At 41.5% G+C, this 14,848-nt stretch overlaps 1 protein-coding gene across 1 annotated transcript in view; it reads left to right on the top strand.

Moving 5' to 3' along the window:
* The first annotated feature begins 1,223 nt into the window (after nucleotides 1-1,223).
* SCN11A (sodium voltage-gated channel alpha subunit 11) overlaps nucleotides 1,224-14,848 on the top strand; it is a 96,778-nt gene continuing 83,153 nt past the window's right edge. The window contains exons 1-3 of the mRNA XM_021705863.1: nucleotides 1,224-1,490; nucleotides 4,139-4,257; nucleotides 5,511-5,612. Of these exons, the coding sequence (XP_021561538.1) occupies nucleotides 1,224-1,490; nucleotides 4,139-4,257; nucleotides 5,511-5,612 (488 nt within the window). The remainder of the gene's footprint in view (nucleotides 1,491-4,138; nucleotides 4,258-5,510; nucleotides 5,613-14,848) is intronic.

The raw sequence follows: 14,848 nt of genomic DNA on the forward strand, positions 1-14,848 counted from the left end.
TGTCCTCCCTTTTTCTTGTTTATGTCTTACATCCCCTTCAGGTCTCAACTGGGACATTAAAGCTTTGGCAGATCATCCCTGATTCCCCAAGACTGGTTAGACACCTATCCCATGCACAAACATAGCACCCTCTACTTCTCCCTATATTAGCATCTGTCTTACTCTGTTGTAATTTCCTGTCTTTTATCTGTCTTCACCCCTACGACACCAGGGCAGCATAACTTGTAGGACCAGGAGGAGGGGCTGTTGTTTCTTCTCCATTAGTGCCTAGCAGTGTTCCTAGAACAGACACTGGCACGTGGGTTGCTGAATGAACAAACCAATGCTATGTTGGATTACCCATTGTAATTCTCTGGAGTGCCTTGGGAATCAATATTAGATTGGCATTCAGGTATATAAGAAAGGAAGAGGATGCTTGGCATGGGGAGTAAAGGCATTTAACCTGAGCACTACTGCATTTTCTCAGAGCCTACTTTTAAACTTGAGGTTGTAGAGGAAGTCCTTGTAGAAAGGGCTGTCAGGGATAGGGGCCAGTACAGCTATTAGCCCATGGCAGAATGACCCTGTTAGCTTTGGCAAATCCTTTCTGCTTTCTTGGGGTCTCATTTCTGCCAGATCAGGGTCTCAGAAGTAAAAAAGTTGGCATAGAATCATAGGTATTAGTGTAAATGTTTGTGCCTGTGTGTATAGCCTTTTTGTTTCCATTCCATCACATTGTAAGAACTTTGCTGACCAAACAGTGAGAAGACGCATGCACTTACGGTTTTGATTTTGCAACCCATAGCTATGTCCCAATTAATTCCCTATTCTTTCTGCTCCTGTTCACACTACAGCCACTGGGCCACCATCTGCAGGCCCCACTTCAGTAGTTCGGTGGGTTCAGTCTTACTGTCTTGCTCAATGCTTGGGTCTCAGTTTTAGAGACTGGGCTTCTTCTGCCCATTTTTCCTGAACTTAACTTACCATTTACACCCAGGTCCTCCAAGAATGATGGCCTCCTTTGGTTTTCCCTGTGCCCCAAATTCCTGCTGTATTTACAATGGTGGTCACCTCTTCTGACCTGCTCCACAGCCAATGAACTTCCAAGCCCCCTCACTTCACTTAATTCTTATAGTCCCCCATGACCTCATCCTTGGAAAGTGGAATTCCAGGGCAGGCTGTGTGATTTCTACCTTTCAGAGCTCTCTGAGGATCTATTGCTTATCTCTGTCTCGAGGATGAAAATGGATGACAGGTGCTACCCAGTGATCTTTCCAGATGAGCGGAATTTCCGTCCCTTCACTTCTGACACTCTGGCTACAATTGAGAAGAGGATTGCCATCCAAAAGGAGAAAAAGAAGTGCAAAGACCAGACAGCATCAGAACCCCAGCCTCGACCTCAGCTTGACCTAAAGGTCTCCAGGAAGTTGCCCAAACTCTATGGTGACATTCCCCATGAGCTGATAGCAAGGCCCCTGGAAGACTTGGACCCATTCTACAAAAATCATAAGGTAGTTGAATGAGGTCTGGGGTGTTCTAACCATGCAGTTATAATGGCTATTATAAGAATCTCCAAACACTGATCTTGGAGTTTGCAGGGATGTCTGCCCTTCTCCTTTGCTATCACTGTTTAACCTACTTGAATATAGTTCTTGTAGGGAAATTCTAGTGAAAGTTCCTTAAAGGGGCTCCTGAGTGAGGAAATGTGAGCTCTGGGCTCTTCTGATGGCTTTTTGAAAGCCTGGGGCAGTGAGGACAGTACTCCCCTTTCAGGAAATCTCAGAAGACCTTACCATCATCATCTCACTATGTGATCCAGCAGAGAATGGAAAACTTACCTCACCAGACTGAGTTCAGAAGGAAGGAAATTTGGGCAGAAATATGAGCTACTGAGACCATTTTCTGCTGGCAACCATAAGAAATTGATCTCCCCAGAGAAATGTTGCCTGGTATGTTCTTGTATTAGGACAGACCTAGGATTACCAGGCCAAATGGGAACTATGTGTATAAAGGAAAGTGGGGTGTGAGTGGGAAAAACAAGAAAGGGGTGAGAGATGAGGGAACAAAAACAGTCCAGTATTTCTCCTTCTTATGCCCCAGAATTCCAGGGCCTTCTTGGAGGCAGAGTTGTTAAATGTGAGTTAACTGCTGGAGGTCTTCTGCCTCAAGGCTGGAGCAGGCAGCAGCTTGGTGTGCTGCAGACAGTCCTGGGAGGATAGGTTCTGTTCTAGAATCATCTCTTCTTAGCTTGGGCTCTCCCTTTAAATCAGAAGATATGATACTCTTTTAGAGTTCTGCACACTCATGACCCCATGTGGCTGGTACTCTCAGTAGTCATGTGAGATATATGTGGTAGTTACCACTCTACCTCGCAGGTGAGGAATCCAACAACTAGATGGGGAAGTAGATTGGGCCAGGCCAAACAACCAGTAAGGAATGGAGTTGTGACTCAAACCCATGGGCTCCTTCTGTAGTCTAAGGCTACTTCCTATCTTTAGAAATTTCCATTTTGAAGAGCTACAGAGAAAGGGGTGGATTCAGCAAACAGACAGAAGGAGCTGGTACCTATCATTTTAATAATTAAAACCCTGGTGAGTATAGTTAAATACACCATTAGTTGAAATATTGAAAGCAGTCAGAGATAGCATTAATAAAATATCAAGGGGCACAGAGGCAGAGCCATATCATGCCACCTATTAATCTGGGTGATCCACCTCAAGGAGAGATTTGCTTTCTGCCCTAAAATTGTCTTTCTATCCAAAGGAAAGGCCCAGAATCCCTAAAGTGGGTCTTGGGCTCCTGAGCTCATAGCTTTCAAAGAACTCTGTGGCCCATTTCCTTTTGTTATAGAGGCAACAGAAAATATCCTACTCCATTTTTTCCTGCAGCCAGATGGCCAGCAGACAAGTAAGTTCCAGCAACTCAATGAAGGACGGTTGATGGTTGGCAGTGACTGAAGTTCTGGTACCTCAGCCAAGGCAGCATCCACCCTGCTATATTGGGCCTGGGTGATAAGGCCTGTCTTTTCTGTATAAGAACATACTGTATTACATGTCAAGTAGTACTTTTGCAAATCTTAAAGGAGCAGAGACATGGGGAAACAGGAATGACCCTCATTCTGTGAAGGCTTTTGTAACTAAAACCTTAGGGACATATAAGGGGACAGCCAGATTACAGCTAAATGGAAAAAAGGAGGTCTGGGAGTTGATGTTAGAAGCCTGTGAGTGATGGGTTGTTGTCCAGGGGCCGCTTCCTTCCCAAAGCCCAGGAAGACCTACTAGGAAGAAATGGGTGCAGGTATGGTATTCTTCAGTGGAGCAGGGTGGGCATTTTGGATGGGACAGGATACCATTTAGCAGATCTGTCCCGGGTTTGGCATCCCTAGAACTACTCAATAAAGGCCAGTAGGGCCTCCAGTAATTGTGACAGACAATCAAAAACACCCACATGCATTTCCAGATGCCTTCTGTAGGGCCTCTCCCACCAGCTGGGAACCACAGGCAGATTTGCCTGAATGTCTGTGGGAACGGGAGAACAAGTCTGGGAAATTTGATGACTTTTTTGTTGATGATCCTCAAGGTTAGAATTGATTGATAGACTATCTCATGTAGAACTGCTCAGGTACAACAATATGGACTCTCTAGGTCCCTGACTATTCTAAGATTTGTTACGAAGTTTTCATTTGTAATCAAAATAATTTAAAATAATCTGCTGAATGTGAATGTTCAGTACTACTTCCATCTCTCCAAGTTCCCTTCTAGTTCTTATCTCCATAGATACATACCATGGAGTACAATATGAAGGGTTTTCTTGCCCCGGTTACTAGTCTCCACCTTTGTTTATCTGCAGGGTCTATATGCTCCATTTCTGGAGCCTCCAGAGTATTACACTGGGTAAACAGTCCACAGCCCAGTACTTATCTTGGGACTCTGAGACCTAGGCCACATGGTAGATCTGTTGGTGTCCAGAGTCACAGTGTAGGCTGGTCAGAAAGTATCAGACTTCAGAATGACAGCACTCCAATTAGAAACTGGCATGATCATAATAAAACAAGCCACACCTCAATCTGTGGTTCCACTGAATTTTCTCTAAATGAACTCATGAGAAATATTGTTTTGTCACTACATGTAATTCTTGTTGTGTTTGTTTGTTTTTGCAGACATTTATGGTGTTGAACAAAAAGAGAACAATCTACCGCTTCAGTGCCAAGCGTGCCTTGTTCATTTTTGGGCCTTTCAATCCAATCCGAAGTTTAGCCATCAAAATCTCGGTCCATTCATATCTTTTCATTGCATCTTTTACTAAGTCCAGGTCATGTGAAAAGTGCAAGAGCCCCAGATTGTTCACATGCTGGTTGAGTGGAAGTAGCTCATTCTTGGATCAAATACTGGCTGAGTGCCTACTGCTGCATGGCGGGGGCTGTGCTGGTGCTGTGTGTGAACAAGACTTAGCCCCCGCTCTAGGATCCTGTGGCCCCAGAAGGAGACAGGCCCAAAAGGCAGGCGATTTCGTTAGTGAGATGGGCAGTTTGGGAGTGGTAGTTGTGCTTTGGAGGCATCCAGGATGACTTCCTGGAGAAAGGATCATCTAAGTTGAGACCCAAACAAAGTTGCAAACTGTCAACCTGTGCTCTTTATTTAGCCGCTAAATGTGTTGTGTTGGACCTACACAGTGTTTAAAACTTTATGGAAACACCCTATAATGTTAAAAGTCCAGATTTCCAACATCTTTTGAAGATGGAACCTCTATAAAGTCTAGGCCTGCATTCCTACCTGGCAAAAATCGGTGTAGTAAGGAACCACTGTCTCTTTCGGCTCTGCTTCACCACATCTCCACTCCTGTGACCCAGCATCTGCCCATTTCACCCATTTAAATGACTCCCCAAACTCTTAAGACTTTGAGTTTCCAAACTCAGTCTTAAAGAGTAAAGACAGGCAGCATTCCTGATGTGTGCAGCAGGGAGTGGTGACACCAGGCAGTTTTAGACTGGGACAGGTGAGAAAGACATATAGACTGGTAGACATAATCAAGTACTGGGGGCATGGGAAGGAATAACCATTCAGGTTGTATTCCCTAGAAGCAGAGCCTGAGATGGGGATTCTTATTTAAGCGATTTAGTTGAGGAGTGCTCTCTGGAGAAGGAAAGAGGGAAGCAGGATGGAGCAGAAAGAGGAGGCTAGTAAGAACGGGGTCTCAGCTGATCCCACATCAGCTTGAGCCCACCGGGAGCTCTGGAGCACTAATTATGTCACAGAGCTGCCCCCCTGGAAGCAAGGGGCCAGCTTTTTCTAAGTCTCAGGCGGTCAGACATGAGGAAGGGGGTTGTAGCCCTCCAGGTGAGGAGGCTGCCATTCGGCTGAGGACAGTTCTTCAGAGGAGGGGACAGCTATGAGTTGTTCTTCGCCAACACTCACGGTAAGCAGACGGGTGCACCTGCAGAAAAGGAGACCTGGAGGTATGCCCACAGCCTTTACTATGACTGATGATATGTGCCACCCTGTAGTGTACCTGCCTTAACGGACAGCGGTCACAGTGTTCAGCATGTTCATCATCTGCACCGTCATCATCAACTGCGTGTTCATGGCCACTGTCTATGGGAAGGAAAACAGCAATATAGATACCGACAATGCTGAGTAAGTGTGTGTCCTGCACACGTCCGTCCTAAGGTTTTAAACAAATACACCTAAAAGACTTATAATTACATCAGAGTTCAGATATATAGAGAAAGACAAACTCACCCATAATCCCAATTCCCCAACACAAATGCTGGCATATTTTTTATAATTGTTTTTAAAATTTTAAAATAATAAACAGCACACATACAAATTTTGTTTAGCTTTTAAGTGGTTTTCTTTGTGTTTACATAGTCTTTATAGGAATCTACTTTTATGGTTATATAATATTTTATCAGGTGAATAAACAATAATTTACTTAACCATTCTAGTATTTTACTACTATAAATATTACAACAAGCAACATTTTTGCATATACCTACTTTTTAAAAATTACTATTTCCTTAGGATAGTCTTAGAAATGGGTTTGCTGGATTAGAAGGTACATTTAATGCTTGAAAAATATATGGTGACAAAATATTTTCCAAAATGTTTGGAAAAGTTATTAATTTATAGAGTTGAAAATATTTACATTTCCTTAATTTCTGGATGGGTTGGACTTTTTTGTTTTAGTTTGTGAATTGTGTATTCCCATTTTTGCCCATGTATCATTTTTGCTTTTATCCTGGTAAGTTTGAGTGAGTTCTTTGTATAATTAAAATATTAACTTTTTGTAATTTTTAGTTGGCTATTCAGACATACAAGTTAATTTTTCAACTTAGAAAGTTCTGTATTTTAATAAATATTCTCTTATATATTGTCTTAGTTTTTCTAACTTAACATATTTACTGCTTTAGTCTTTCAGGAATATATTGAATAATAAATTGACAGAATAATAAGAGATCTCTTATTTTGATCACATATTTAACTATGTGATAGAAACCACCACAATCAACATTACAGAACATTCCAGACACCCTAGAAGTTTCCTCATGCCTCTTGGCATGTAAATCCCCTCACCCCAACTCCCAACGCCAGGCTTGATCTGCTTTCTGTTACCCTAGGCTAGTCTTGCCTTTTCTAGAATTTCATATAATGGACTCATATGGTGTATATACCATACTTTCATGTCTGGTTTCTTCCACTTAGCATGTTTTGAGATGCATCCATGCTCTTGTCTATATCACTAGCTTTTCCTCTCTTTGTTGTTGAGTTGTATTCCTTTGTATGGGTATACCACAATTTGTTTACCCATTCACCTATTGATGGACATGTGGGTTGTTTCTAGGTTTTGGTTATTATGAACAAACTTGCTATGAACATTTCTGTATAAAAGTCTTTTTGTGGATGTATGTTTGCATTTCCCTTGGATAAATACCTAGGAGTGGAATTGCTGTGTGTTATATGATAAGTATATGAGTAACTTTGTAAGAAACTGCCAAACTTTTCCAAAGCAGCTGCACTGTTTCATATTTCTGCCAGCAATATATGAAGGTTTCAAAGTCTTTATTAATATCATCCTTCAATTTACTTTGAGTTTAATTTGCTCTTCTATTTCTAGCTTCTTAGGGTAGAAACTTAATTGGTTTGAGATCTTTCTTTTTTTCTTTTTTTTTTTTTATTCTTATGTTAATCCCCATACATTACATCATTAGTTTTAGATGAAGTGTTCCATGATTCATTGTTTGTGCATAACACCCAGTGCTCCATGCAGAATGTGCCCTCCTCAATACCCACCACCAGGCTAACCCATCCTCCCACCCCCCTCCCCTCTAGAACCCTGTTTGTTTTTCAGAGTCCATCGTCTCTCATGGTTCGTCTACCCCTCCGATTTCCCCCGCTTCATTCTTCCCCTCCCACTACCTTCTTCTTCTTCTTTTTTTTTTTTCTTAACATATATTGCATTATTTGTTTCAGAGGTACAGATCTGTGATTCAATAGTCTTGCACAATTCACAGCGCTTACCAGAGCACATACCCTCCCCAGTGTCTATCACCCAGTCACCCCATCCTTCCCACCCCACCCCCCACTCCAGCAACCCTCAGTTTGTTTCCTGAGATTAAGAATTCCTCATATCAGTGAGGTCATATGATACATGTCTTTCTCTGTTTGACTTATTTCACTCAACATAATACCCTCCAGTTCCATCCATGTCGTTGCAAATGGCAAGATCTCATTCCTTTTGATGGCTGCATAATATTCCATTGTATATATATACCACGTCTTCTTTATCCATTCATCTGTTGATGGACATCTTGGCTCTTTCCACAGTTTGGCTATTGTGGACATTGCTGCTATAAACATCGGGGTGCACGTACCCCTTCGGATCCCTACTTTTGTATCTTTGGGGTAAATACCCAGTAGTGCAATTGCTGGATCATATGGTAGCTCTATTTTCAACTTTTTGAGGAACCTCCATACAGTTTTCCAGAGTGGCTGCACCAGCTTGCATTCCCACCAACAGTGTAGGAGGGTTCCCCTTTCTCCGCATCCCCGCCAACATCTGTCGTTTCCTGACTTGTTAATTTTAGCCATTCTGACTGGTGTGAGGTGGTATCTCATTGAGGTTTTGATTTGGATTTCCCTGATGCCGAGCGATATGGAGCACTTTTTCATGTGTCTGTTGGCCATTTGGATGTCTTCTTTGGAAAAATGTCTGTTCATGTCTTCTGCCCATTTCTTGATTGGATTCTTTGTTCTTTGGGTGTTGAGTTTGATGAGTTCTTTATAGATTTTGGATACTAGCCCTTTATCTGATATGTCATTTGCAAATATCTTCTCCCATTCTGTCAGTTGTCTTTTGGTTTTGTTGACTGTTTCCTTTGCTTTGCAAAAGCTTTTTATCTTGATGAAGTCCCAATAGTTCATTTTTGCCCTTGCCTCCCTTGCCTTTGGAGATGTTTCTAGGAAGAAGTTGCTTCGGCTGAGGTCAAAGAGGTTGCTGCCTGTGTTCTCCTTTAGGATTTTGATGGACTCCTGTCTCACACTGAGGTCTTTCAACCATTTGGAGTCTATTTTTGTGTGTGGTGTAAGGAAATGGTCCAGTTTCATTCTTCTGCATGTGGCTATCCAATTTTCCCAACACCATTTGTTGAAGAGACTGTCTTTGTTCCATTGGACATTCTTTCCTGCTTTGTCAAAGATGAGTTGACCATAGAGTTGAGGGTCCATTTCTGGGCTCTCTATTCTGTTCCATTGATCTATGTGTCTGTTTTTGTGCCAGTACCATGCTGTCTTAATGATGACAGCTTTGTAATAGAGCTGGAAGTCCGGAATTGTGATGCCACCGGCTTTGCTTTTCTTTTTCAACATTCCTCTGGCTATGCGGGGTCTTTTCTGGTTCCATACAAATTTTAGGATGATTTGTTCCATTTCTTTGAAAAAAGTGGATGGTATTTTGATGGGGGTTGCATTGAATGTGTAGATTGCTCTAGGTAGCATTGACATCTTCACAATATTTGTTCTTCCAGTCCATGAGCATGGAACGTTTTTCCATTTCTTTGTGTCTTCCTCAATTTCTTTCATGAGTATTTTATAGTTTTCTGAGTACAGATCCTTTGTCTCTTTGGTTAGATTTATTCCTAGGTATCTTATGGTTTTGGGTGCAATTGTAAATGGGATCGACTCCTTAATTTCTCTTTCTTCTGTCTTGTTGTTGGTGTATAGGAATGCCACTGACTTCTGTGCATTGATTTTATATCCTGCCACTTGACTGAATTCCTGTATGAGTTCTAGCAGTTTTGGGGTGGAGTCTTTTGGGTTTTCCACATAAAGTATCATATCATCTGCAAAGAGTGAGAGTTTGACTTCTTCCTTGCCAATTTGGATGCCTTTGATTTCTTTTTGTTGTCTGATTGCTGTGGCTAGGACTTCCAATACTATGTTGAATAGCAGTGGTGATAGTGGACATCCCTGCCGCGTTCCTGACCTTAGGGGGAAAGCTCTCAGTTTTTCCCCATTGAGAATGATATTCGCTGTAGGTTTTTCACAGATGGCTTTTATGATATTGAGGTATGTACCCTCTATCCCTATACTCTGAAGAGTTTTGATCAAGAAAGGATGCTGTACTTTGTCAAATGCTTTTTCTGCATCTATTGAGAGGATCATATGATTCTTGTTCTTTCTTTTGTTAATGTATTGTATCACATTGATTTGCGGATGTTGAACCAACCTTGCAGCCCAGGGATAAATCCCACTTGGTCATGGTGAATAATTCTTTTAATGTACTGTTGGATCCTATTGGCTAGTATTTTGGTGAGAATTTTTGCATCCATGTTCATCAGGGATATTGGTCTGTAATTCTCCTTTTTGATGGGGTCTTTGTCTGGTTTTGGGATCAAGGTAATGCTGGCCTCATAAAATGAGTTTGGAAGTTTTCCTTCCATTTCTAGTTTTTGGAACAGTTTCAGAGAATAGGTATTAATTCTTCTTGAAATGTTTGGTAGAATTCCCCTGGGAAGCCATCTGGCCCTGGGCTTTTGTTTTTTGGGAGATTTTTGATGACTGCTTCAATTTCCTTAGTGGTTATAGGTCTGTTCAGGTTTTCTATTTCATCCTGGTTCAGTTTTGGTAGTTGGTACATCTCTAGGAATGCATCCATTTCTTCCAGGTTATTTAATTTGCTGGCATAGAGTTGCTCATAATATGTTCTTATAATTGTTTGTATTTCTTTGGTGTTGGTTGTGATCTCTCCTCTTTCATTCATGATTTTGTTGATTTGGGTCATTTCTCTTCTCTTTTTGATAAGTCTGGCCAGGGGTTTATCAATCTTGTTAATTCTTTCAAAGAACCAGCTTCTAGTTTCGTTGATCTGTTCTACTGTTCTTTTAGTTTCTATTTCATTGATTTCTGCTCTGATCTTTATTATTTCTCTTCTCCTCTTGGGTTTAGGCTTTATTTGCTGTTCTTTCTCCAGCTCCTTTAGGTGTAGGGTTAGGTTGTATACTTGAGACCTTTCTTGCTTCTTGAGAAAGGCTTGTATTGCTATATACTTTCCTCTCAGGACTGCCTTTGCTGCATCCCAAAGATTTTGAATAGTTGTGTTTTCATTTTCATTGGTTTCCATGTATTTTTTTAATTCTTCTTTAGTTTCCTGGTTGACCCATTCGTTCTTCAGTAGGATGCTCTTTAGCCTCCATTTATTTGAGTTCTTTCTGACTTTTGTCTTGTGATTGAGCTCTAGTTTCAAAGCATTGTGGTCTGAAAATAGGCAGGGAATGATTCCAATCTTTTGGTACTGGTTGAGACCTGATTTATGACCTAGGATGTGATCTATTCTGGAGAATGTTCCATGGGCACTAGAGAAGAATGTGTATTCCATTGCTTTGGGGTGGAATGTTCTGAATATGTCTGTAAAGTCCATTTGGTCCAGTGTGTCATTTAAAGTCTTTATTTCCTTGTTGATCTTTTGCTTAGACGATCTGTCCATTTCAGTGAGGGGGGGTGTTAAAGTCCCCCACTATTATTGTATTGTTGTCGATGTGTTTCTTTGCTTTTGTTATTAATTGCCTTATATAATTGGCTGCTCCCATGTTAGGGGCATAGATATTTACAATTGTTAGATCTTCTTGTTGGATAGATCCTTTAAGTATGACATAGTGTCCTTCCTCATCTCTTATTACAGTCTTTGGTTTAAAATCTAATTTGTCTGATATAAGGATTGCCACCCCAGCTTTCTTTTGGTGTCCATTAGCATGGTAAATGGTTTTCCACCCCCTCACTTTCAATCTGGGGCTGTCTTTGGGTTGAAAATGAGTCTCTTGCAGACAGCATATTGATGGGTCTTGTTTTTTAATCCAGTCTGATAGCCTATGTCTTTTGATTGGGGCATTGAGCCCATTTACATTCAGGGTAACTATTGAAAGATAGGAATTTAGTGCCATTGTATTGCCTGTAAGGTGACTGTTACCGTATATTGTCTGTGTTCCTTTCTGGTCTATGTTGCTTTTAGGGTCTCTCTTTGCTTAGAGGACCCCTTTCAAGATTTCCTGTAGGGCTGGTTTTGTGTTTGCAAATTCCTTTAGTTTTTGTTTGTCCTGGAAGCTTTTTATCTCTCCTTCAATTTTCAATGACAGCCTAGCTGGATGAGTATTCTTGGCTGCATATTTTTCTCATTTAGTGCTGTGAATATATCCTGCCAGTCCTTTCTGGCCTGCCAGGTCTCTGTGGATAGGTCTGTTGCCAATCTAATCTTTCTACCCTTGTAGGTTACATATCTCTTCTCCCGAGCTGCTTTCAGGATTTTCTCTTTGTCTATGAGACTCATAAGTTTTACTATTAGATGTTGGGGTGTTGACCTATTTTTATTGATTTTGAGAGGGGTTCTGTGCTTCTTGGATTTTGATGCCTGTTTCCTTCCCCAAATTAGGGAAGTTCTCTGCTATAATTTGCTCCATTATACCTTCTGCCCCTCTCTCTCTTTCTTCTTCTTCTGGGATCCCAATTATTCTAATGTTGTTTCGTCTTATGGTATCGCTTATCTCTCGAATTCTGCCCTCATGATCCAGTAGTTGTTTATCTCTCTTTTTCTCAGCTTCTTTATTTTCCATCATTTCATCTTCTATATTACTGATTCTCTCTTCTGCCTCATTTATTCTAGCAGTTAGCGCCCCCATTTTTGATTGCACCTCATTAATAGCCTTTTTGATTTCTACTTGGTTGGATTTTAGTTCTTTTACTTCTCCAGAAAGGGTTTCTCTAATAACTTCCATATTTTTTTCAAGCCCAGCTAGTATCTTTAAAGTGATGATTCTGAACTCTAGATCTGACATTGTACTAATGTCCGTATTGAGTAGGTCCCTGGCAGTCGGTACTACCTCTTGTTCTTTTTGTTGAGGTGATTTTTTCCGTCTTGTCATTTTGTGCAGAGGAGAATAGATTAATGAGAGAACAAAATGCTAGCAGAGTAACAACGTCCCCAGAAAATATACTCTAAACAAATCAGAAAAGACCTGAAGCAGTGGGAAAAGAAAGGGAAAGAGAGAAAAAAGAAAAAGAAAAAAGAGAAAAAGATAAAGATAAAAACAAAAACAAACAAAACAACAACAAAAAAAAAACCAGAATGTGATCATATATGATCAGGCTGGTATATAGATCAGTGCCACACACTAGATTTGGGGTGTATTTTGGTCTTTTAGAAGAAAGTGCCTCCCAAAATTTTAAAGAAAGAAAAACTTATATATGTACAAAAATAAGGGTTGATATGATGAAGGGATGGAATATGACTGTAAAGATGGAAATTATAAAAAATTTTATAAAAGGAATTGATAAGAAGTTGTTTGAAAAAAGAAAGAAGAGGATTTAAAAAAAGAAAAAAAAAAGGGAGAGGATGTGATCAGGCAGGGGAATAGAAAACACCATATACTAGAGATTTAGGGTATATTTTGATCTGTTAGAAGAAACTATCTCAAAATTTTAAAGAGAGAACAACTTATATATATAAGCCAAAAATACGGGTAACTACTATGAAGGGATGGAATATGAGTCTAAAAATGAAAAATAAAAATGTTTTTTTTTTTTTAAAAAAGGGATTGATAAGATGTTGGTTGAAAAAGGGAAAAAGAAAAATTCAAAAAGAAAAAAAAAAGAAAAAAAGACAGTTAAAAAAAATTAACTTTGAAAGACTACAGAATCATGGTAAAAAAGCCATGAATTCTATGTTCAGTAGTCCCCTAGAGCTGGAGTTCTGCCGTTCTCATTGATGGGTAAACTTGGTCTTGGCTGGCTGTTCTCGCTGATCTTCTGGGGAGGGGCCTGTTGCCGTGGTTTCCAAATGTCTTTGCCGGAGGTGGAATTGCCCCGCCCTTGCCCCCTCCCAGCTAAGTAATCTGCTCGGGTTTGCTCTCCGGGGCTTTTGTTCCCTGCGAGCTTTCCGTACAGCTTTGGAGGCGGAGAGTGAAAATGGCGGGCTCCCAATCTCCGCCCCGGAGGAGCCGAGAACTCGGGGCCCCACTCCTCAGTGAGCCCCCAGAGAAAAGCCGTCAGTCACTCCCGTCTCCCCGGTCTCCAGCCGCACTCCGTGCTCACCCGGCCTGTGACCGCGCGTTTCTATCTCTGGCACCCGACCCCGGGTGGAGTCTCCAAACCCAGCAGATCCCTGCGGCGCACTCCCGCGCGGCTCCTCCCGGGGGAGGAAGGTGAGTCTCCCCGGATCTGCCGCTTGTTGGGTCCCTGCTGGAGGAGCAGTGGCCCGACTGTGCCGCGGATCACGGTTTCTGGCAACCCCGAGCTGAGAGCCCGCGCCTGGGCTCCGCCTCTGCAGCCGGCTTCCCCGCTCCGATCCCTGCGAGCTCTGCCGCACTCAGGCACCCCCGGTCTTTCTGTGACCCCGAGGGTCCTGAGACCACACTGTCCCCTCAAGGGTTCCACCCCCTGCTTAGCCACCAGAGTGACGTCCCTCGGCGGAGCAGACTTTTAAAAGTTCCGATTTTGTGCTCCGCGGCTCTATCACTTGCCAGAAGCGGCCGCCGGAGGCCCCTCCCCCACCGTCTATCCTCCCGAATATCGCCTCGGATTCACTTCTCCGCACGTCCTACCTTCCAGAAAGTGGTCGCTTTTCTGATGAGAGAGTTGTTGCTCTTCTTTTCTTCGATCTCCTGTTGAGTTTGTAGATGTTCAGAATGGTTTGATCCCTATCCAGCTGAATTCCTGAGACCAGACGAAATCCAGGTCTCCTACTCCTCTGCCATCTTGCTCCGCCCCCCTCTTTCTTCTTTTCTTGTACAAATTTCCATCCATGCACTGCTAAAGCTTCATCTCACAGATATTGATACATTGTGTTTTTATTCCCTTTTGGTTAAACATATTCCCTACTTCTTCTTGTGATTTCTTCTTTGTCCCATGTGTTATTCAGAAGTGTTGTTTTTTATTTCCAAATATTTTATATTTTTCTAGTTGTCTTATTGTTAATGATTTCCAATTTAATTTAGTTGTAGAGAATATACTCTGTAAGATTTCAATCTTTTGAAATTAGGAGAAACTTATTTTATGGTTCTACCCTGGGAAATGTTTCACATGCACTTGAAAGAATGTGGGTTCTGCAGTTGTTTGGTATGATATTCTGAAAATGGTCAGTTAGGTTAAGATGGTTGATAATGTCATTTAGATTTTATCCTTTTATCATTTCTGTTAGTACTTCTATGAATTACTGAGAGGCTTGAAGTCTCCATCTATGATTGTGAATTTGTCTATTACCCCTTTCTTTTTGGCAAGTTTTGCTTCGTGTATTTTTGCAGCACTATTATTAGGCACGTACAGATTTATGGTTATTATATCTTCCTGATGTATGCATTCTTTTATCATTATGAAATGTCTTTCTT

Source organism: Neomonachus schauinslandi, chromosome 1 (genome assembly GCF_002201575.2).
Source record: "Neomonachus schauinslandi chromosome 1, ASM220157v2, whole genome shotgun sequence".
Classification (NCBI taxonomy): domain Eukaryota; kingdom Metazoa; phylum Chordata; class Mammalia; order Carnivora; family Phocidae; genus Neomonachus; species Neomonachus schauinslandi.